This window comes from Microcebus murinus, chromosome 5 (genome assembly GCF_040939455.1).
Source record: "Microcebus murinus isolate Inina chromosome 5, M.murinus_Inina_mat1.0, whole genome shotgun sequence".
Taxonomy (NCBI): Eukaryota; Metazoa; Chordata; class Mammalia; order Primates; family Cheirogaleidae; genus Microcebus; species Microcebus murinus.
Window position 1 is genome coordinate 12,919,066 of NC_134108.1, and position 25,343 is coordinate 12,944,408.

Genomic DNA, 25,343 nt, shown 5'->3' on the forward strand with positions numbered 1-25,343 from the left:
GTGTTTGTGACAATTAAGTGATCTAGTATATTCTGTGTGTTTAGAATTCTGCCTGCTGCTATTTACAGCAGTAATAATAATGCTGAAGCATATGCAGCCAAAAGAAGATACCTATTCCAGCAGCAATATTGTAGAAGTTAGCATTTCCTTCAGGGTGGCTATAAATATGTTATCCATCACGGTGACTGTGGCATCACATCTTCCTCTAGAGATCTTTATAAACAGGCTACGTAATTGATGTGCAGGCACATTATAAAGTAAGAAATGAACTCAAGACCACTCATGTTCGGTTTCACCCCAGTGGTACAATAGTAACATCTCTTATGCTTAGAATTAACTTTCAGATAACCTATGAGTTATAAAATATATTTCTAAAAGCACTACATCAAAATTTGTCATTATTTCTAAAAATCAATTCACATTGAATATGATGAATCATAGCATCATTTTGTCCTGTATTTTTCATTTTTTTTCTGCTTAGGAAAAAACAGAATAAGATCATTATGGTTCATGTGATGGTTAAATTCATAAAAGATTTCTTGAAACAATTTAGTAGTAGTCAGAAGAATAGCTGAAGCCCATTAGTTAGTAGGGATGTAATTATCCTTCAAGAGTTTGTGTCTCTCAGACATACACAAACAAATATGGATCCCAAGAGCTCTACTGAATTATCAAACATTAAAAATGACCATGTTAAAAAGACAACGTACCTCCTCTACACTCCATTTTTCTGTGTGAATCTCCGTAAATGAAGGCATTTAAACCTGTACAGTAAGCCCATCATGCTCATACTTGCAGACCAGGTATGTGCTTTATTTTTGAAAGGTCAGTCTCTTGGGCACTTATTGGATTTTGTTGAGGAAAAAAAATACAAGAGTAATGAAGTAAATGTGGCTATGAAACTTCAGTAATATTTACTTAATGCCATTCCTAGGTACAGAGAGAACCAGACATTTTGTGGGTGCTTTTTCTTGCTGTTAGAGTTATAATACTCAAAAGTATATGTCCTAGAACTAATCCTAGTATGTGAACTGGTAGTTATGGATCAGCAACAAAATATAAACCAATGCACTGTTTCCCGTATTTTTTTTTTTTTTTTGCAAGCCCCTTACCTCAGTGTGGACCAGTAATAAGCATTTTACAGACTGAAACTTTGAGAAGTGCTGAACCAGAGTGTCACAGGTGATATCAGTTCTGTTTACCTGTCTTCTGCCCATGTTATGGCACAGAGTCTGTTGTTGACTTTGCTGTTCATTTGCAGTGTGATCCTGGTAGAATTAATTGCCTTGTATCTTGGTCTTCTGTGTGTAAAGAGGATGTGGCACCTGACAATCCCTGAAGCCTTCCCTGAGCTGTAATTCAAATTTATGCAATGACTGAGTTTAGGTATAGTCATGGCTAGCAGTAGAAGGTAGGTTAAGTAAATTATGGCAATTAAGTATTATAGTATTAGAATGATGACTATGAATTCTGTATAAAAGAGACACATGATTATGATAAGTGAAACAAACAGTATGTCCTATACTATTTGCATACATACACTACTACAACCATGTAAAGTACATTAAAAAAAGAAGACCAAGCATAACTTGAAACACAAATTTTAAATCATTGTGAAACTATGGGAGTTATACATTAATTTCATTTCTTTGTCTAAATTTTTGTAACATGGTTATATTGTTCACAAATATAAACAATGAAATAGTCCATTTAAAGCATTCAATTAAACATAATACCTCCATGACTTTTGAGTCTTTTTCTATGTACTTTAATGTATAGAATGACCCTATTTTCATTATTTGGAATTTCCTATGGCATCTATTAGTCCCTTGTTCTAGCACCTGTTAAGACTCTTCCAGAGCAAGTATTTGTATACTTCTGGCCACTCTGGAGTCATAGAAAGTGTTCATTCCTCAGTAACTTCTATTATAGTAAAGGAGTCCCAGCTCCTCACAGCTAAGGCAGTCTCCTTACCTCTCCTTTAGATTATAGTCTGAAGTCTTTAAGTCACTTCCATCTTCAAAAATAAAATATCCTCTTTGACCCCATAGTATTTTGCAGCTATTTTTTTATCATTCCTCTCCCTTTCACAACCAAACTTTTAGAAAGAGTTGTTTAAGCCAGCTGACCCCGTTTGTCACCTCTTCTCTGTGTCTCACCCCCTCAGTCAGCCTGCCATCCCATGACCATGTTGAAATAGCCCTGGCCTTCTCCGCTTGTCACTGACCCCCATGGAGTTAAAGGATTTTAGGCAGCTCCTAGATCTCTGAGAGGGCCAGGGAGATGGGCTCTATAACTGACTGTCAAGGAGCAAGGCCCAGCTGGAGCAGCTGTAGAGAAAACCCCACTGCTACTCTCTTTCAGCACTGATAAAGCTCCAGGCTGGATGATAGAAGCTCTGCTACTCTCATCCTTGAGTGACCAAACGCTTCTACCACCTTGCAAGCCAGGAAGACCAATTTCTATGAATGTGGCCGTCTCCTTCCTCTGCTAAATCAAGTATTAATAGCTAATCATTCATCAAATTCCAACGAGCTGTTCACCGTTATATCCTGACAACCCAAGATCACATGTCACATCTGAGTGTTATTTATACATCAATGCTGTCAACATTCCTATTTCATGATGAGATTTATGATGTTTTTAATATTTGTACATGCTACAGATGTTTGCAATGTGTATGTCCTCAAAAATAAACCTTTGTGTGGAAAGCTGTATTATAGTTTTTCATACAGCAAAACTAACATTGTCTACTCAAGATAAGAATACTATTTTATACTCTGTAGCATCAACAAATTCAAGCAAGTTCAGTTTGTCATTTCACATTTTTCTTTGTTAAAATAAGGATCTTTATGTTGAAATTTAATTGATGTTATCCAGTTCTTGCATTTCCCTTCCAAGAGCTAAGCCACAGAGTGGTATCTACTGATTCCATTTCTTGTTTGTTTCTCTTTGTCTCCTCTGTCATCAGCATTGTCTGAAAGTTAATGAATCATGCCCATCAAAGATTAGTACTAATGACCTTATTTCCATAAAAACAGACTCACCACTCTGCCAGCTTTCCCTTCTGCAAGCTTGCCTGTAAGTAAGGAAATGATCCATCAGTTAAAAATTAAAAAGAAACTAGAAAATGTTTGTCTCCCATAAATCTGGCTTATGGCATAGGCCTATTTTATCATTTTTCCAAAAGAGAAAATATTTTTAAAAAATCTATGATGACAACTATAATAACTGTTTTCTTTAATCTGTTTTCTAAAGGCTAATGAAGAAAACCAATTTTCTTAGTCTCATGAAGTATTCTTTGTAATTACACAAGACACAACCTTTTCTCACTATTAGAATTCAGATAAATGTTTAATTAGAGATCCAGTCTTATCTTGGAAGAAATGGAAACTGGAATTTGTGGGGGAGAGTTCCAAAGAGGAGGGAATTTTTTAGGTAAAGAACTTCAGAAATCTGCTTAAGGTCTTCTTGAGTCTTGCCTGAATACTAGGCCATGAATACATAATATGAACAAGCCAAGCTAAGAAAAAGAGAAGAGTTGTAAATCAACCACGATTCCCAGGGATTACATTGAGAAAGCCAGTCAAACTCCAACTAGCCAGAATGGATGGAGAATCCACAATAATCACCTGGAACATTCAGTGGGGACCCCAGTGGGTGGGTTCAGGCCTTAGTAGTAAGACTGAACTGCCCCTGGAGTGATGGCTACTCTAGACCCATGCAGCAAAGCTTAAAAATGGACCTTGAGTGGAAAATGCTGACTGGCTAGTAGCTTAATATAATAGCTTGCCAGAACTAAGTCCAATTGCCATTAAAAGAAAAAAAAATAAAATTTACACATCTAACAATGTAAAATTACTAAGTCCAGTATCCGGTGAGAAATTACTAGGTACGCAAAGACAAAGTAAAATATGATTTCTTGTCAGGAAAAATATCAGCCAATGGAACCAGAATTTTAAAAAGGCATTGATGATGGAACTAGCAGAGAAGTAACATAGCTACAATGTTCAATAATTTAAAACAAAACATGAACACAATGAGAAGAGTAATGGCAGACAAAAAAGTCACAAAATGGAAATCTTGTAGATAAAAATGCAATGCCAAATAAAATCTTTGGATAAGCTTAATAGGACATTAGATTGTTCAAAAAAATCAGTGAACTTGAAAATTTAGTAATAAAACCTATCCTTAAAACACACAGAGAAAAAATATTGAAATAAACATTGACAAAGCCTCACTGTCAAGCTGTATAACATACATGTAAGTGAAATTCTAGAATGTGGCAGTGCACAAAAAATATTTGAAAAAATAATAGCCAACAATTTTCAAAATTTGATGAATTCTGTAATCTCACTGTTCCAAAAACTTTAATGAAACCCAAGCAAGATAAACCCTACCAATAAATGTTATTAATATAATAAAATAAAAACCAGTAATAAAGAAAAATCTTAAATACAGCCAGAACACACACACACACACACACACAGACAAAATATACAGAGAAAGAAAAGTATGACTACAACATTCAAGCTAGAAGTACAGTATGACATTTTAAAGTGCCAAAAGAAACAAACAACCTAGAATCTTTATACCCTCCCCAATAGATCTTTCAAGTTTGAAGCATAAATAAAAACTTTATCCAATCATCAACAACTGAGAACATTTCTGCCAAGCAGAACTGTACTGTGAAAAATATTAAACGACATTATTCAGCCAGAAAGAAAGTGATACCATGTAGAAACTTAGATCTGCACAAAGAAGTGAAATCTGTCAAACACAGTAAAAGTGTGAGTAAACATGAAAATTTTTTTCTATCCTTTTTTTTTTAATATTTATTCATTGGTTAAAGCAAAAATAACAACATGTATTGTGGGATATATAACATATGCAGAAATAATATATATAACAATAATAGCACAAGGAACTGGGGGCATGAGAAGTGGAAGTATACTCAAGAAAGAAAAGGGGAAAGGAGAGATGGGATAAATAGAAAATAAATAGCATGATAATAGATGTAAAACCAACCATATCAGTAATCACTGTAAATATAAACAGTCTACGCTCTTCACTTAGAAAGTAGATACTAGGCCGGGCGCGGTGGCTCACGCCTGTAATCCTAGCTCTCTGGGAGGCCGAGGCGGGTGGATTGCTCGAGGTCAGGAGTTCGAAACCAGCCTGAGCAAGAGCGAGACCCCGTCTCTACTATAAATAGAAAGAAATTAATTGGCCAACTAATATATATACAAAAAAAAATTAGCCGGGCATGGTGGCGCATGCCTGTAGTCCCAGCTACTTGGGAGGCTGAGGCAGGAGGATTGCTTGAGCCAGGAGTTTGAGGTTGCTGTGAGCTTGGCTGACGCCATGGCACTCACTCTAGCCTGGGCAACAAAGTGAGACTCTGTCTCAAAAAAAAAAAAAGAAAGTAGATACTGTAAGACTGAATAAAAAAGCAAAACCTACGTGTATATATTATCTACAAAAAACTCACTTTAAATATAAGGTACAAGTAGGTAAAGATGGCAAGGATAAACAAAGACATACTTTCAAATCAGTAATGATAGGTAATCTGGAGAAGCATATGAATATCAGAGATTTAGACTTCAGAATAAAGAATATAGCCAGGAAAAAAGAAGAACATTTTATTAAGAAGACGTAACAATGATATAAATGTACCTATACAGAAAGAAGGCTTCAAGATACTGAAAACAAAAACTAACAGAACTGACAGGAGAAATAGAAAAATTGACAATACTAATTGTAGATTTTAACATTCCTTTCTGGGTAATTGGTAAAACAAGTAGGCAGGAAATCAGAAAGGATAAAAATGCCTAAATAATGCTATCAACCAATTTAAACTAATTGAAATTTATAAAACACTTGCATGCAAATACAGCAGGATACACATTCTTTTTAAGTACACATAAAATATTTAATGCTAAGCTGTAAATCAATTCTTAAATGGAAAAAAACAAATTTAAGTTAAATTTTTAAATATGCACACTCTAGTCTGAAATGGAATTAAATTAACAAGAGAAAGACTTCTGAAAAATATACAAATAGTAATAAAACAATAGTCTTCTAAATCAAGTATGGGAAAAATGAAAAAAAATGCAGGAGAAATTAGGCATTGTTTTGAATTGAAAAAAATGAAAACACATTATAATTTTTATAATGCAGCTAAAGCAGTGTTTGGGTGAAATTTTACAGCATTCCATGCTTATATTAATAAAGAAGAAAGATCTCAGCGCAATTACTTAAACTTCCAAAATAATAAGCTAAAAGAAAGAGAGAAGTTTTAGTTCAAAATTCACAGAAGGAATGAAATAAAGATATGAGCATAAATTATGAAAACCAGGAAAATAATAGAATTGATGAGAAGAAAAGCTGGCTAATTGTAATAACAGTAAAAGTGATAAACCTCTGGTGAGAATAGGGAAGGGACAGAATTTACTAACATCGGGGGAAAAAAAAGAGGGAGCATCACTGTAGATCTTAAAGATATGGAAAGAATAAAGGAATGCTATCAACAACTTTATGTCAATGATGAACAGCCTACATAAAATGGACAAATTTCCTTAAAAGATATGTGAATGAGAAAAATACAAGAATATTGTATTCCAAGAATGTTTGATTTGATATTTGAAAATCATTTGATAGAATTTACTATATCAATGAGAAACAAGAAGAAAAATCATATGATCACATCAGTATATGTTAAAAAATAACAATTTAATACTCATTTGTGATTAAAAAGAAATTAGCAAAGTAGGAATAGAATACTCTCAATCTGATAAAGACTATTTCTGACAAATCAGCAGTTAACATCACAATTAATGGTGAAATCTGAATGCTTTCTTTTTATTTTTATGATCAGGTACAAACCAAGAATGTTAATATTACTTCTTTTCAATATTGTACTAGATGCCCAAGCCAGTGCAATAAGGTAAGAGAAAGAAATATAGATTGGAAAGGAAGAAGGAAAGCTGTCTTTATTTATAAAAGGCATAGTATTTGTAGAATATTTTCAGGAATAAAGAAAAAGAAAAACTATTAGAACTAAGATGCAAATTAAGTAAGTCACGATACAAAATTAATATGTAAAAACAACTATATTTCTACATTCTAGCAATGAACAACTAGAAATTAAATAATACTTATAATAATTGTTTTTAACCTGAAATATGTAAAGATAAATCTTTTTAAAATATGCAAGGTCTCAACCCTGAAAAATGATATAACAGCACTGAGAAATTTGAGAAGACACAAATATATAGTGAGACACCATGATATGGATCATTAAAATCAGTATTTTTAGGATCATAAATTTGTCCCACAATAATTTAATTCAATCTCAATCAAAATCCCAAAAGGCTTTTTTGTAGAAATTGACAAAATGATTCTAAAAATATACACAGAAATGCAAAGCATCTAGAATAGCCAAAACAATTTTGAAATAGAAGCACAAACTAGACTTCCTTTAAAGATACTGTAAGTCATTTGCATACATTAGAGACTACAAGAATAGACTCACAACAAATGGGATCACATCAAGCTAAAGTTTTTTTTACAGGAAAGGAAACAATCAAGAAAAAGAAGAGACAGCCCACATAATGGGAGAAAATATTTACAAACAATCCATCTGACAAGGTATTAATAACTAGAATATGCAAGGAGCTCCAACAACTCAATAGGAAGAAATTAAATAATCTAATCAAAAATAGGCAAAGGATCTGAATAGAAACTTCTCAAAAGAAGACGTACAAATGGCCAACAGGTATGTGAAAAAATACTCAACATCATTAGTCATCAGAGAAATGCAAATCAAAACTACAATAAGATATTACCTCACCCCAGTTAAAATGGCTTTTATGAAAAAGACAGGCAATAACAAATGTTGGCAAGGTTGTGGAGAAAAGGAAACCCTAGTACATTGTTGGTAGGAATGTAAATCAGTGCTATTGAGAACAATACGGAGGTTTCTCAGAAACCTTAAAATAGAATTTCCACATGACCCAGCAATCCCACCGCTGGGTATATATCCAAAGGAGGGGAAATCAATACATCAAAAAGATATCTGCATTCTCTTGTTTATTGTAGCACTATTTATAATAGCCAAGATATGGAATCAACCTAAGTGTCCATAAATGAATGAATGAAAGAAATTATGGTACATGAAAGAAATGACAGAAAGAATGAAAGAAATTATGGTACCAAATTATGGTACAAATTATGATACATATACATGATGAAATATTATAATATATAGCCACAAAAAAGAATGAAATCCTGCCATTTGCAACAGCATGGATGGAACTGAAGAACATTACGTTAAGTGAAATAAGCCAAGCACAAAAAGACAAATCTCTCATGTTTGCACTCACATCTGGAAGCTAAACATTGAAAACAATTGATATCATAGAGACAGAGACTAGAATGATGGCTACCAGAGGCTGGGAAGGGGAGCAGGGAGGGAGCATCAAGTGGGGATGGTTAATGGGTGCACAAATATACTTAGATAGTTAGAACAAATAATCTTTGATAGCACAACAAACTGACTATAATTAACCAGAGGTCCTCAAACTATTTAAACAGGGGGCCAGTTCACTGTCCCTCAGACCGCTGGAGGGCTGTTGGAGAGTGTGACGCACATTCCACACATGCGCACTGTGGGACCGGGACAACTCGGCTGCTAAGCAGGACAGGAAAAAAACAGTGGAATTGGAATGTTTCTCACACAAAGAAATGATAAATGCCTGAGGTGATGGATACCCCAATTACCCTGATTTGATTAATTCACTTTGTATGTGTGTATCAAAACATCACATGTACCCATAAAAGATATACAACTATTATGTACCCATAATAATTAATATTCTAAAAAATAAAAATAATAGGCCCACAGATGTATGGTCAGTTGATTTTCTTTTTCAGGTGTGTAAAGGGAATCCAATGGATATACTAGATTTTTTGCAAATGTTTCTAAAACAATTGGATGTCTATATTGAAAAACAGTGAACCTTGACTCTCACCTCATTCCATACATTAACTCAAAAATGGATCATGGACTTAAATGTGAAGTTTTAAATTATAAAACTCATAGTTAAAAAAAACAAGAGAGAGAAGAAAACTTTCATGACCTTGTGGTAGGTAAAGATTTATTTTTAGAACACAAAAAGCATAAAGCATGAGAAAAAAATTGATAAATTCAACTTCATCACAATTAAGTCTTTTGCTCTTTGAAAGAAACCATTAATAAAATGAAGAGGCCAGTCACAGATTGGAAGAAAACACTCACAGTACATATTTTTATCAAAGGATATAGAATGTTTCCAGAATATACAAAGCACTCTTACAATGTAATAAGAAGACAACCCAATTTAAGAAATAGTCCAAAGATTTGAAAAGAATTTCATAAAATAAGAGACAGTAGCTGCAAATAAACACATAAAATGGTGCTCATTATTAGTCATCAGGGAAATGCAAATACATGAATTCTCATTTAACCCTAGCATTTGCCCAGCTATGCAAGTACTGATGTTATCCTCACTTTGCAGAAGTTAAGTAACTTACTCAAAGTGATAGCAGACTGACTCCAAAGTCAATGTCCTTAGCCACTGTACATTTTACTGTATTATAATTAATACTGTTTTTTAAATGAAATGTATTTCTAGAAATGTGAAATCACTTCAGACCACTAGAGAGAAAAATTTATATTTTTCTAGAGTTTATAAATTTTAAAAATGAGTGTATTAAATCAGAAAATAATATGATTACTTTTTTATTTCAGAATATTATGGGGGTACAAATTTTAAGGTTATGTATAATGCCTTTGCCCCCTCCCCCCTCAAATCAGAACTTCAAGCATGACCATCCCCCAGATGGTACACATCTCACTCATTATGTATGTATATACCCATCCCCTTCTCCCCCCTCCTACCTGCCCAATATCTGATAAATGTAGTTCCTATGTGTCCACTTAGGTGCTGATCAGTTACTACCAATTTGCTGGTGAATATATGTGGTGCTTGTTGTTCCATTCTTGGGATACTTCACTTAGTAGTATGGGTTCTAGCTCTATCCAGGAAAATACAAGATGTGCTATATCACCATTGTTTCGTAAAGCTGAATAGTACTCCATGGTATACATATACCACATTTTATTAGTCCACTCATGTATTGATGGGCACTAGGGTTGTTTTCACAACTTTGCAACTGTGAATTGTGCTGCTATAAACATTCGATTGCATGTGTCTTTATTGTAGATTGTCCTTTGTTCTTTTGGGTAGATGCCCAGTAATGGGATTGCTGGATCAAATGGTAGATCTACTTGTATCGCTTTAAGGTATCTCCATATTGCTTTCCACAGAGGTTGAACTAGTTTTCAGTCCCACCAGCAGTGTAGGAGAGTTCCTATCTCTCCACATCCACGCCAACATTTATTGTTTGGGGACTTTTTGATAAAGGCCATTCTTACTGGAGATAAGTGATATCTGATTGCAGTTTTGATTTGCATTTCCCTGATGATTAGAGATGTTGAGCATTTTTCATACGTTTGTTAGCCATTATTCTGTCTTCTTTTGAAAAGTTTCTGTTCATGTTCTTTGCCCACTTTTTGATAGAGTTGTTTGATTTTTTCTTGCTGATTTTCATGAGTTCTAAGTAGATTCTAGTTATCAGCCCCTTATCAGATGTGTAGGATGCGAAAATTTTCTCCCGTTCTATAGGTTGTCTGTTTGTTCTCATGACTGTTTCTTTGGCTGTGCAGAAGCTTTTTAGTTTGATCATGTCCCATTTATTTATTTTTGTTACTGCTGTGATTTCCTTTGGGGTCTTCTTTATAAATTCTTTACCTAGGCCAATGTCTAGGAGAGTGTTTCTAACGTTTTCCTCTAGAATTCTAATAGTTTCATACCTTAGGTTTAAGTCTGTTATCCAGCGTGAGTTGATTTTTGTGGGAGGTGAAAGGTGTGGATCCTGCTTCAGCCTTCTACATGTGGCTATCCAGTTTGCCCAGCACTATTTATTGAATAAGGATTCTTTTCCCCAGTGAATGTTTTTGTCTGCTTTGTCAAAGATCAGTTGGCTATATGAGGATGGTTTATATCAGGGTTCTCAGTTCTGTTCTACTGGTCAGTGTCCCTATTTTTGTGCCAATACCATATTGATTTAATTACTACAGCTTTGTAGTATAGTTTGAAATCTGGCATATTGATACCTCCCATTTTGTTTTTATTGCCTAGAATTGTTTTTGATATATGGGGTCTTCTCTGGTTCCAAACAAAGTGTAAAATTATTTTGTCTGTATCTGTGAAAAATGATGTTCAGATTTTAATAGGGATTGCATTGAATCTGTAGATCAGTTTGGATAGTATAGATATTTTAACAATGTTGAGTCTGCCAACCCACGAGCATGGTATGGATTTCCATCTGTTTACATCCTCTGCTATTTCCTTCCTCAGTGTTTCATAGTTCTCCCTGTAGAGGTCTTTTACCTCCTTAGTTAAGTATGTTCCTAGGTACTTTATTTTCTTTGTTGCTATTGTGAAGGGTATTGAGTCTTGGATTTGGTTTTCAATTTGACTGTTATTGGGGTGTAGGAATACCTCTGATTTATGTGTATTGCTTTTGTATCCTAAGACTTTACTAAACTCATTTATCGATTCCAGGGGTCTCTTGGTTGATTCCTTGGGATTTTCTAAATATAATATCATATCATCAGCAAACAGTGAAAGTTTGATCTCTTCTGCCCCTATTTGGATACCTTTAATTCCACTTTCATGTCTGATTGCTTTAGCCAGGACTTCCAGCACTATGTTGAATAGAAGTGGAGATAGTGGGCAACCTTGCCTGGTTCTAGTTCTAAGTGGGGATGCTTTCAATTTGTTTAGTATGATGTTGGCTGTGGGTCTGTCATATATGGTTTGTATCATTTTTAGGTATGCTCCTTCTCTGCCTATTCTATTAAGTGTTCTTATTATAAAAGGGTGTTGAATTTTGTCAAATGCTTTTTCTGCACCTATTGAAAGGATCATATGGTCTTTGTTTTTGTTTCTCTTTATGTGGTGAATTACATTTATAGATTTGCTTATGTTGAACCATCCCTGCATCCCTGGGATGAAGCCAACTTGGTTGTGATGGATTATTTTCTTGATGAGCATCTGGATTTGGTTAGATAGGATTTTGTTGAGAATTTTTGCATCTATATTCATATGTGATATTGGTCTGTTGTTTTCTTTCTTTGTTGCATCCTTTCCTGGCTTTGGTATCAAAATGATATTGGCTTTATAGAATGAATTGGGTAGGTTTCCATCCTTCTCAATGTTGTGGAATAATTTCTGAAAGATAGGCACCAGTTCTTCTTTGTAGGTGTGGTAGAATTTGGGTATAAAACCATCTGGTCTGGGATTTTTCTTAGGATATAATGTTGCTACACCTAGGGTATCCTACAAAGAAAGTAAGGAATTGGTATATATGTCCTATATCGCTGATATATTTTTAATGGTAAATTTTTATAAACTAGTAATGGAGATTATACTTCACTGCACACTTTTCTCTTAAACAGCATAGAGTTTGCCTGTGTTAATGAAAAACACTAATGTTTTACACAAGTATTTCTCCAAAGATCAATTGAAAATGGTTCCAAAGCATGGCTGAATGTTTCTATCATGAGCCCCACCTTCCATTTTACCAAACTGTTTTACCTAGTCGTAAAAATTATAGTCATAGATTTGAAAATTCTGAGCACTGAATAACTTAGTTGATACCCTTATACTGTCAACTAATGGTTATTCTCTGGGGTCCTCAAACTTTTTAAATAGGGGGCTGGTTCACTGTCCCTCAGACCATTGGAAAGTGCGCACTGTAGGCCCAGGACGAGTCAGCTGCTAAGCAGGACAGGCAGTGGCTGGAGAAACACCCAGAGGGCCAAATAAATGTGCTAGGCAGCCTGTATGTGGCCTGTGGACTGTAGTTTGAGGACGCCTATAGATAGTGGGAAACGTACACACCAAAACAACCCACATCCAACTATTTATTTTCCTGTCTCTTTCCAAGTAGTACTTACCCTCTCCACTCACTCTACCTGTGAAACTCTCCACTCACTCTGTTACCCATTTGTGGAATAATTTTACTTGTCAATATCTACAATTTAGTTTTTATTGCTAATGACAATTCTCTCTCTCTTTTTTTTTAAATTTTTTGCCCTAAGTTTTTAAATCATGAAATTTAAATCATACAGAAAGATGTGTCATTTAAAAAGCTGCAGATGCCATGACACTTTACTTCTGAGGTACTTCAGTGTATATCACCAAAGAATAAATACAATCTCCTACTTAGTCACAATATCATCATCACAGCTAGTCAAATTAATGATAGTTCCATGATATCATCTAACATCCAGAGCAGACTGAAATTTCACCAGTTGTCTCAAGTGTCATTTACATCCAGTTTTTTTTTTTTTTTTTTTTCCAAACAGGGTTTAATGCAAACTCATGATGTATCACATTTGGTAATGTGTCTTTCTTTAGTCGCTATCAAACTAGAACAATTTCCCTATGTTTTTTTCCCCATAATATTGATTTTGTGAGTCTAGGAGAATTGTATTGTAGAAATTCCCATATTTTGAATTTGTCTTATGTTTCTTCTTAATGTCATTTAATTTGTTCCTTTGTCTCCTTTATTTTTGTAACTTGAAAATCAGATATAGAGACTTGGTGATATTCAAGTTAAGTACTTTTGGGGAAGAATAATAGATGACTGAGTACTTTCTCTGTTACACTTTATAATGCATCAGTTATAAGGCACACAATGTCACCTGGTTTCTCATTAGTTGTATTTGCTAAAAGATACCACTGAAACATCTCTCAACTATTTAAGTACATTTTTTTCTTTTTAATTACTAAAGAATCTGTGATATTTGGGCCCCATACAAAGGTTTTGTTCTCAGTCTTTCATATTATGGTTTCAAGGTCCATTGGAAATCATTGAGTGAGTCAATTACTTTATTGAGGAAAAATGATGATTTTCTAATTCTATCATTCCTATTACAATTGTTAGCTGGCATTGTTTATGAAGGGGCCTTACATCCTCCTATTTAGTATTACAATGGATGTGAATTTTTATTTGTTCAATGTGTAAAAATCTATTGCATACATTACTTTAAATTACTTTAACTTTGGCTTATGGGACCTTCTTCAAATTGGCTTCTGTTCCTTCATATGTGAACTCATTGGTCTTCAAACATTTCCCCACTATCTGGCATAAGATGCTCTTGGCTCCTCTAAAGATTTTTCTATGTAGACCTTGACTCACCATTTTTCCATGAAGCTCTGGTTCCTTTTTGTGAAGAATGATATTTAGAACCCAGGATTCAGATGATGTATATGTTCATTGCTACTGGAGTGTCATTGATTCTGAGATTTTTCAGTGGGAAGAGCAAGAAAATTTATTTTAACAATCATAAAGTCATCAGAATAATTCTAATTCAGTTATAATATTTCAAATTTTCTTAATTTTCATACTTCTCTTTTACATTGAAAATATTGATTCTTAGAAATCCCACATTTACTTATTTTTTTACATAGTTGTGTTATTATATTGTGTATAATAGTTTCATAATGACAATGCCAGTGTTAATACTAACAGACAACCTCCCAAATAGAGTTTAAGATTTCTTTGTTTATATCCAAACAAGGATGTATTATAGAGTATAGTGTTTAAAAATTATTTGCATGGCATCTTCTGTATATAGTTATATTAATTGTTTAATATACATTAGGTTTATTTGCATTTGTATTCAATTTTATAATTTTTAAATTTTATTTTATGAAAATGAAAAACATAGTTCAAAAGTCAAAATTATGTGCAAAGTTATGTTATGAGAAATCTGACCTCTAATTGTCTCCATTCCTACCCACCCGCTGTAAATAACCATTATCATTATCTGGGTCATCCCGTCTGTGTCATTTTTTTATAGAAGTAAGCACATATGTATGCATGTATGTGTATATACATTCAAAGACACAGATTCTATTTCCTTTTCTTTTTTATACACACATAAAAGAACACATTGTTTTGTCCTTTTCTTTCCTCATTTAACACATATGCTGGAAATTATTCCATATAGTTCATAGAGATCTTTCTCATCTTTTTTTACAGGTGCCCAGTTCTTCATTTTATAGATGTGCAGTGCCCTCCAGGGAACTTTCTTAGACTCTACTAACCATTCAGACTCAAAAGACTCTCTGTCTATTTAGAAGGATCAAGGACAGAAACCCTGAGGGCAGCATGAGTTGTTCCTCTCAGCAGGAATCCAGGTAGGGTTCCATGCCAGCGACAGCCCACTAAGCAGTTTAGGAACTCTTTTCCCTAGGTGACAGGTCTCAGGTGCAAGAAGATGAGATCCACATCAGACAGGGTGGAGATAGGGATGGGGGATGGTGGGGAGGCAACCTGGCTCCTCCTGGAGCCAATATGTCTTCTAATAGTTTCATAGACATAAGTTTTTAGGGTCCCCATGAGACATATGCCTGGTTACAAAAGTCACCATCCTCAGTGAAGATATTTGTGATTTATTACAATTCTCCCCAGCCCAGATGCAATTTACAAGTCAGGGTCTTTTTTTTTTTTTTGGTGGAACTTTCGGTTATTTTCAATCTTTTATTACTACAAATAATGTTGTAATGTGTAACGGCATGCATGTGCTGTTTCATATTTGTAGAGCTGAATCTTCACAGTACATTCCTGGAGGTGGGTTTTGTGAAATCAAAGGGTAAATGCATATATACTTTCATATATGCATTTTATGTACGTTAGGTATTGCCAAATTCCCTCCATAAGAGTAGAACAATTTTGTCTTCCATCCTGTAGCTTTTCTGACAGAATATAATGGCAAGCTTTTGACTCATAAATCTGATATCTAAAAAATAATATCCTAGTGTATTATAATTTGTATGTATTTTATGTATAAACTTGAACTTTGTTTTCTTGTGTTAAATTCTGCTGTACATTTCTTTTTAGTGAGCCATCTGTATATATAATAGCTTTTGTCCATTTTTAACTAGGCTTTTGATCTTTCTCTTCTTTTTAAAATGGCTCTTTATTTATCTGAAAATTAACCCTTTGTGCTATAAATCACAAAGATTTTCATCCAGTTTGTCATTTGCCTATTGAATATGCTTATGGCGGTTTGTTGTTTTGCTTTGTTTTTGCCATGCAAAATCTTTTCCTTTTTTTAGAATTTGAGCATGGTTTGCAAGATTTCCCCCTCCCCCAGGTTATAAATTAATTCACCCATGTTTTCTTATCAAGCTAGGTTTACCTGTGAATGACAAATAAGAATGGAATTTTACATAGTAAGTCAAATTATTCTCAGTTTACTTAAAGCTAGGTTTCCTAATTTAATATATATATAAATAATTGTTGAATATAGCACAGAATAAAATGTATGAACTCATTTATTTATCTTGTTTCTTACTCATCATTTTGTAAATTCATCCAGTTGAAATAATCATCCCAGCTGATTTTTCTCTTGATTCTGATCAGCATGCAGAGGAGGGCAGCTCATGGTTTCATGCTGAATTGTGCTAACAGGGGAACAGGTGATGGTCCCTGCCTTGCCAAGCTTTTTTCTTAAGTGTGTACTTCCAAAGAAAAGTTCAAAGAGGGGATTTTAGTTGCCTTCCCAGCCTAAGTTTCCATACAGAAGACAATCAACCAGTCAATCAATCCATCAGCCTTTACCTTGATACTATGAACTGCTGTATATACAAAAAAAAAAAAAAAATCCTTTTGAAAATATTATCAATCCAATTAATGATGAGAATAAAGATTGACAACAACATTCAATTTACTAAGGCTAAGGAGGAATTTCTAATAAACTGTATTCTGTTTAAAACCTCCCTATACCTGGCAACTGTGAAGGCAAGCCCCTTTCCAGCCAATTACAGGATTAAGGAAACATTTTTAATTTCATTCTACTCCATAGCCATATCAGTGTGGTAACTAGAGAGTTCCAAGTATTTCTGACATCCATTCTGCTTTTACAGGGAATTTTGTAGTGAGGAAGCTGTGGAGAAGGAATAGCATTCTTACTAACATATTTCATGTGACTAGTTAAAATGAGGGATACAGAGCCAAACAAAATGAGGGGGTTAGATTATTAAGAAAAATATTACTCATGTTGAATCAATTTTGCCTGCCTCATAAAACTCAGAAGCACTGACTGAGCTCAGCAGAGCGCTGCTGACTTCTGCTGTGCCTACTGTGTGTAAATTCAGTGTTATACAATAATACCCAGAAAACACTATCAGTTTTGGAAATGGAAGAAATCATGTAAGTTTCTCACACAAGTAGGGGCAGCTCTTTTCTGGGGGATGGTGTGATTCATTTCCTCCTTAAGAATTTTTTAAATGCTGAAAACAATTCCATATCTTTATATTACAAGGGTGACATGAAATACTCACCTTAATACTCCTAAAATACATTTGAATTCTAATGCACATCTTGAGGTGGATCTGAGTTTCATTTCTCTTTTATTTTATGTCTGGATACCATACTTAGTGACATACTGTAAGGAAAACTGAACCCCTCTCAGTACATTGTGTCACTGATTGATGTCACCCATCAATCAGTACTCAGGACGTGTAGGAAAATGTGCCAACGGGTCAACCTTCATGGTTAGATATCCACTACCTGCCCCTCCAGAATATTCTTGTCTCCCTCACCCTCCTCTGTCCAAGGAGACTGATGGGTAAGGGCTACCAACGTCAGTTCATTGGGCCAATAGCAAGCACTGCAGGCAAGCACATGAGGGCAGACTGGGTGTTTGAGGTGTTTGTTTACCACACAGTCATTGGGATGACCGCTTCTCTTGACCTACCTAAGATCACAGTTTTGGTCAGAAGGCCTCTCTCCACCCAGCCCTCACTGTCCCTAGATTCTGTTAACTGCTTTCTTTCCTTGTGCCTACATGACTACCTATACCTGTTACCTTTTACCTATCCCAGTGTGCTTCACTGTCCTTGAGTTTACCTACATTTGCCCACACCTTTTTTAAACAACCTATCATTAAACACTAAAAACTTAAGTTTGACTATACCGTTGCTTACTTTCTGGGACCCTGACTGCTAAATCCTCTTTGAAAATTTCATAGAGTTTCCATAGGTTATCAGAGGCATGCCTGTGGCAGCTCAAGCTGAGTCTGGAAAAGTTACAGAGGCTAATATGACTTTCTCAAATGGTACAAGCCTATTTGGAGGAAAAGATAGTAACTGCATCTCCAGGGCTGGGTTGAGAAGGACTGAAAGAGAATGGAGTAGAACAGAGTGGTTGTACAGGATACATTTCCCTATGATGACTCTAGTGAAATTACATTTCACTGTTTTTCTAAACTATTTTAGAAGCTCCTTGGGAGATACATTTGCAGTGAAGAGGAAGCCCCTTAATTGCAAACCAACCTACAAACGTTCATTGCAAACTAACTTAATGAAAACTGATAGATACATCATTAACATGAAAAATAAGACACTATCTTTGGCCCAATAGGAGCTGTACGTAGTAGGAACTTAATACCTGCATGTTCATTGATAGCTGAATTTTTAAGCCTTTAATTATAAACTACAGTCTATATATTTTTAATTTTGGATTACATATTTCACAACTGATATGAAATAGAAATCAAGTTTATTTGTAGGATGAACTTCCAACAGGTATTTAAGAGCTGACTCTTACAGGACTCCTTGATGAATAAGATAATTTAACTCTAGAAATTCCAAGTTGTTATGGAAAACTGTAGAAGCCCAGACCATCAAGAGAGATTGACAACATCATACAGCTTAGATGGCCTTAGCCAACCAGCTTTTCAGGGCATCTGGGATATGCCCATTGCCTGGCAGATAGATTTGCATGAGGGCTCTACTTCTGGTTGTGGTCACTTCTTGAGTCCTATAAAGGTTTGCCCTAGAAATCTGTGCTAGACCATGTTGCCTAGGAATTCTTCACAGAGAAAGAAGGATAATGGACTCTGGAGATAGGCAGTCTCAAATTTAAACCTGTACTGGGTATTAGCTGGATATCCCATGATTAAGTAATCTCTCTGGTTTCAGTTTTCTTATTTATAAAATGGTAATATCTACCTCGTAGTTTTTCTCTGAAGGCTGCGTGATAATGTATGTATTAATAAAAATAGCTCAAAAGAAGAGTTCTAGGCATCTTACTTCTATTTAATTGTATGAGCCATTTCTACCCAATTCAGTAACACATTGTCAGAGCCCTTATTTCATGAGGCTGACTTTTGATATCAGACATGTGATAACTGCAGTGTGTTTTATTTTTATTAATGCTGTAGTGGCTTATGGATTATGTAGAATAGAGCAATGCAATGATATCTTTTTCCAATAGTGTGTGAATTGATTATATGTTTTTCATACTCCTTAGTAATATTTGTTTCTACATGGCAAATCATTAGCATTAACTGAGCAGCCTGTGACAGTTGGGCACTGCCTTAGATGCTGGGGATACAAATAATAATTTGGTAAGTTTCTTATCCTTAAATCACTTGCAGAGAAAGTACAAAAGTATAAAAATAATGGTAATTAACATAAATTGAGAGCTCACTATGTGCCCAGTACTGTGCTAATTACAGGAATCTTTTCATTTAATCCTCACTACAGCCAATGAATTAGGTAATATTATTATCTTGATTTTATAATCGCATGACTTAGGGCTCAAAATGGTTAGATAGCTCACCCAATGAGTAAGAGGTAGAGCTACAGTTTGAATTCTCAACTGCTATCTTGGAGTATATTCTCTGTAACAATGCTAGTTCTGACATTTGGTACAGGCAATAGTGTTAGAACACAGCTACACAATGTGTGACCTATGGGCCTGTGCTCATTTGCAAAACAGTTGTTGTTGGCCTACAACCAATAACAAGGAAAGAAATCGAGAATTTGGAAACTTTTATAGCAATTTAACAGAGTAATTTTACATCGATTAAATCCTAATAGTAAAAACTAATTCGGGCTTGTATTTGCACTTTTTTTCTTTTATTATTCATTTTTATTGTATTTGACAAAAGTATTGCTCCATGGCTGATTGGAAATTTAAAAGCAAAAAACAAAACAAGAAAAATCACCTTGGTCCTGTACCACCAATAGTTTGGGAGTCGCTCTTCTAATCCAGAGGATTAGTGAGGTGGGAAGATGTCATGGATAAAGGGGGAATTATGATGACAATATGGATAGATGATGATAATGGAGTACTTACTATGTGCCCATCATTGTGCTTAGTATCTCATGGTTTATATGACTTGTATGTGTGTGTATATTCATGTCTGTATACTGTGTATATATAGAGAGAGTTGTTCTTCAGTATCCTCAGAGTATTGATTACAGAAGCCCTGAGAATGCCAAAATCTGCCGTACTAAAGTCCCTTACAGCCATATGCGTAGGTTCTATATCCGCAGGTTCTGGGGGACCGAACCTGCTGTTGGTTGAATTGTGGATACAGCCGGCCCACAGATATGGAGGGCCGACTGTATAAACACATAATTTAATATCCTTACAACAATTCCAGAACTTTATAAGGTAGGTATTTGTTATACCTGCTGTATATGATTATGTTCTGGAGATTGCTGCCAATATCCACTTCTCCCCCAGAATTATTCTTTGCTAAAAGCTGAACCAACTGTGTTTTTTTCATTACCAGTGCTCTTCACGCATGTCAGGATAGAGAATCATCATACTTTCCTATCGCCCCTCAGCTCTCCATAAAAGGAAGAAAAACAACTTTTCCTTTTATTTATCATCTTTTTTCTATACTTCAGAGAGTACTTCAGTGGGAGGTTGGGAATGGCTGTGTCAGGGGCTGCTGGTGGAGCCTTCATTCCTTCATCATCATGCGTATCCTTTCTGATAGCCGGTGCCCACTCTTCCTGGAATGAGTAAAAATGTTTTGCTGTGTGAGTGAAGAGTGCTGATTGAATTGATTCCATCACTTGTATACTTCCTGGAAGTTGGTCTATTCATTTAAAATATATATATTGAATTGGCATGAACTTTATAACAGGACTAGGGTGATGAAAATACATTATATTCAAGTCAGAGTGATGGGAAGACGTTATTTTGATCAAACAGACCTAATACATAATATGCTGTAGTGAAAGAGGACCATGAATCCTCTCCAACAAATTTTTACCATGAGTAAAACACGGGCTTTTGAAAAAGTTTACTGGTTACTTGACTGTGTCTGTAAATGCTCTTTTGTAGATGTCTATTAGTGTAAGACAAAATGTACAGAATGTAGCGTTGGAAAGAATAGATCATATACCCCTTCACATGCTGAACGTATCTGATGAGGTGGCCAAGTAAAGCTGTTCATCAAAATAGGAGGTATTGTGAAGTGCCAGAGAAAATCACAGGCAGTCTACATTGGTTTCCTTATAGAAAAAAATTTTAATAACATATAGGTATGTTATATCAAACACAAACATAAATGGAATATAGGATATATTTTGTGTATTTTAGCTTCTTCTGGGGATACTTCCACACAGTATATTAATCTCTTTCTTCTCTTTTAACATGCTTAAACATTGCTCTGAATTGAATTTCCATAGCAATTATCCCTGTTTATATAACTATCTTAAATAATTATATGGATAATTACTATTAGGGGAAACAGTCTCTGGAATCTCCTTTTTCAAATGCTATGCTTTTGTCTATTGAGTTTTTTTCTTTTCACATTTTAAGTATTTTTTTTCCTTTCCTTATTTTAGTCGTGCTTACCATCTTTATGTGTATTGAAAGAGTGAACATGTCTGCTCTCTGAAAAACAGTTTGATGAATCTCAAAGTGAACATGTAACACAGATGAAAGTGCTGTCAGTACTTTCCTAACTAATCACATTATGACTCTGTATTAAACACTCGTTTTTTTTTTTTTTTTTTTTTTTTTTTTTTTTTTTTTAGAATGACACACTGAAAGTCATAGGGCCATGCTAAGGATTCTCCTTGCAGTGTTTCTGACAAAGGGTGCTCTTACTGTATTTTTGTTCCCATTTCTAAGGCATTCATCCTAAGCTAATGCTGCTGTTCTAAAATAAAACAAAGCCTGAATAAAAATTGAATTTTTAAAAGCACTACTTTTATCTATATTGGTCTTCCAGGCTTTCGAGAATTTCTACGTAATTGAATGACTTTTCCTTTCATCTCAACTGCAGATCTGGCCTCTGTTAGAGAGCCTGTCTGTCTGCTCACCTATGCTGGAAAGAAATCTGTTTCCTTTGTTTCACTCATTTAGCATACTTTGGCTCAGCTCACTTATCTCAAGAAATAGATCTTATAATTAATACATAACATATATTGACTGAGCTCACTGATTCTCAAGCTTATTTATGGTGGTGCTTTTTTTTTTTTTTTTTTTTTTTTTTACCACATATCATTTTGAAAATATTAGCATCAAAATAACTAATTTTTAACTCTGTGTTTTGAAATGAAACACTGGCTTCTACTAGATTCCAAAATAAACAAACAATAGTGGGTACCAGCATTTTAAGGGAAAAAATGTGAGGTAAATCTTATGAGAGACATTTCTCCTCATGAAATTAATTTTTTTTTCCTATGAGCAAAATAGGGGAATGACTCTAGCTCACAAAATATCAGTGCTTGGTTGGAGCTTAATTGAGATTCACAATTATATTTTCATGTGTATCAATAGTACTAAGATGAATGACCCAGCCTCTGCCCTCAAAGAGCTCCTAGTCTTGTAGGAAAAACTAACAAATGGCATAAGTCAATGTGGAATTACGGGGCAAGGATGATGGAGCAGTGCCAGGCCTCTTCCCACAGGCCGGGAGGGTCTGCAAAGATTTCCTGGAGTAAACACCTCTAGCAGGTGCTGGCTACAACAACGAGGGTGCCGGAGTCCAGTGAGAAAAGCAGGCGTGTGCACAAATTGCATCTCTAAGAGGCAGGTGCACAATACTGTCTGAACACGAAGAAGGAAGCTTCTGTTCCTGCCCACATGGGAAGAGAGCAGACACATGGGCTGATAAGTGGAACAGGAGTTCAACAAGCCCTTTGTGGTCTGTCCTCCCACTTGGGGCTTCACTAGAACACACCGTGTCCTTCTGACTCTTGGGAATAGATAGACCTCCTCTACTACACACCAATTGCAACGCCTAGTGGGTCAGGTCACAACCCAGTGTGGACTGAACCTGTGCTGCCCAGGCCTCAGGCCCCTGTCACTCCATATTGTTTTATATCTTTAAAATGCAGATCCAGAGCCAGAAAATCTCAGGTGGGCCTTGAGATCTAACAACCGCCCAGGTGATGTGATGCTGCTTGCTGGCCCCCACGAACTACACTTTGAATGACAGAGGCCCAAATGTTAACTTCTTATGTTAAAATTGTTATTTGGCAGTTACCAATTAAGTCTATCACTCTTGCAGTGATATTTTAAAACCCATTGTGAATTTCTAAGAAAAGTCATCCGATGTGTTTTATAAATGTGAAGACAGAAGCTTGTCTAAGAGAACAATTGTTATGATTGGGATAACATTATTGAGTACTTTTCACTTGGTACCCTGTTATGGTTAGTAGTAAAAGTAGCAATAAATAATGTTTTCTTCCATTTCTTACAATTATTGAGGGAGGTAAATATCATTTTCCCATTTTGCAAGCAAAAGCAGAGAGGTTAAGTAACCTACTCAGTGCCACGCAGCCAGTACAAGGCAGACCTTGTGATTCAAGTTGAGATGTGTTCTTACTCCAGAGCCAATACCCACTGAAGAACATGGTCAAAAGAAGCAAATAGAAAGTTTATAGAAGCACAGAATCATTTGTGTAGAAATTTTCCTGTTCTGTGGAACAGAAATGGCTTAACCTTCTGGGGACATAAACTAGCAGCTGAGCTGCACAAGGTGCCCTTATCAAATAGCTCTGTCAAATAATGCTTTTAAGTGCGGCCCATAGATACACATGAGCCAAAACAAGGAGGGGGCTGATGCTATTCTGATTCTGTTCTTTAGAGATAGAGGAAAGCACAGGAGTGATTCTTTTTTAGTCTTTGCATATATTTATATGTAATTGCATATATGTAAATATTATGAACAGGAAGAGAGAACTGCTGACTCACCATTATGTGACATTTTATTGAAGATTATATATCAGCTAGGAAAAGAAACCACATGGACATATCCACGGCCGAAGCCAGATTCTGAACACCCCAAGCATGGACAGGAACCATATTCTTAGTGAATATTTGCTCTGAGTACACAGAGGTTACTTCTTGAATTTCTATTAGTTTAAATGTAATCATTAAATTGGTAATTTTGAACAAAAACAAAAACCAAAAAAAGCTAAAAAATCCACCGCCTTTTCCCCCCCGCCAAAAATAAAAGACTGTTCTGGATACAACTCCTCTTAGATAAATAGTTCATGAACTGGGAAATGGTATTGAAGGCTTGCTCAGTTATATAGATATATGCTGGTTTAGCTGAAGTAGGGTAGTTATCAGAAATTTTAAACTGAGAAGTGAGTTGCTTTTCTTCACGGGGAAAATACATCACAACTAACAATAAATATCTGCACTTGGTAAATTGTTTCCTTGTCCACTGCAGTGCTAAAGAGGGCCTCACAAATTTGGCTTATTTAGCAAATACCTTTGTGGGGCTCAACACTGATGAACAGCTACACGGTGAAACCAAATGCTTTCCCTCACAGTGACAAGATGGCTACAGTGATAATGAAGTTTGATTGTTGGATAACGAGTTGACTGTGGGCACCATGAGTCACTTGAGACTCAGTTCATTTACATGTGATAAAAAATACAGTGTCAGTGGTGAAATAAAAAAAAAAAAAAACCAAACCATTAGTGTTCTTTCTTCACTGAGTAAGCTTTTGTGTAGAACCCTGAGATAGGAAGATCCTAACCAATGGATACAAAAACTTCACCACCCACCACACAAGTGAAATGATCTCTCAGCAGGAAGATACTAATGGGAATCTTCAACATCTGTAGCCTGAAAACATTGTACTGAGCTAACTTTTTGGCAACGTTATGATCAACTCTCCTCAGTAACAGAGCTGTCACTTATTGAGTACTTAACTATTATTGCAAAGATTTGTCCCAAGTGTTTTATGTGTTCAGTTCATGTAACTCTTACAGTAGTACTGATATGTCCTATTATTATCAATTATTATCTGCCAATGAGGAAACTGGGACACAAATATGTTAAGTAACTAATCAAAGGTCATCCAACTAGTAGCAGAGGCAAGATTTGTATGCAGGCAGCCAGACTCCAGAGTTTGTTTACTCACCGTACGGTAGTGCAACTTGAAGGT

At 35.3% G+C, this 25,343-nt stretch overlaps 1 protein-coding gene across 2 annotated transcripts in view; it reads left to right on the plus strand.

Annotated features, from left to right (window-relative positions):
• The window catches only part of RGS17 (regulator of G protein signaling 17), a 98,580-nt gene that overhangs the window by 31,228 nt on the left and 42,009 nt on the right, over positions 1–25,343 (plus strand). The window contains exon 1 of one of the 2 annotated variants that reach the window (XM_076002853.1): positions 14,805–15,317. The exons of the other annotated variant lie outside the window; for it this stretch is intronic. Coding sequence (XP_075858968.1) covers positions 15,289–15,317 — 29 coding nt within the window. The 5' untranslated portion in view covers positions 14,805–15,288. Of the gene's footprint in view, positions 1–14,804; positions 15,318–25,343 lie in introns of those variants that run through there. 2 annotated transcript variants of the gene reach the window in all.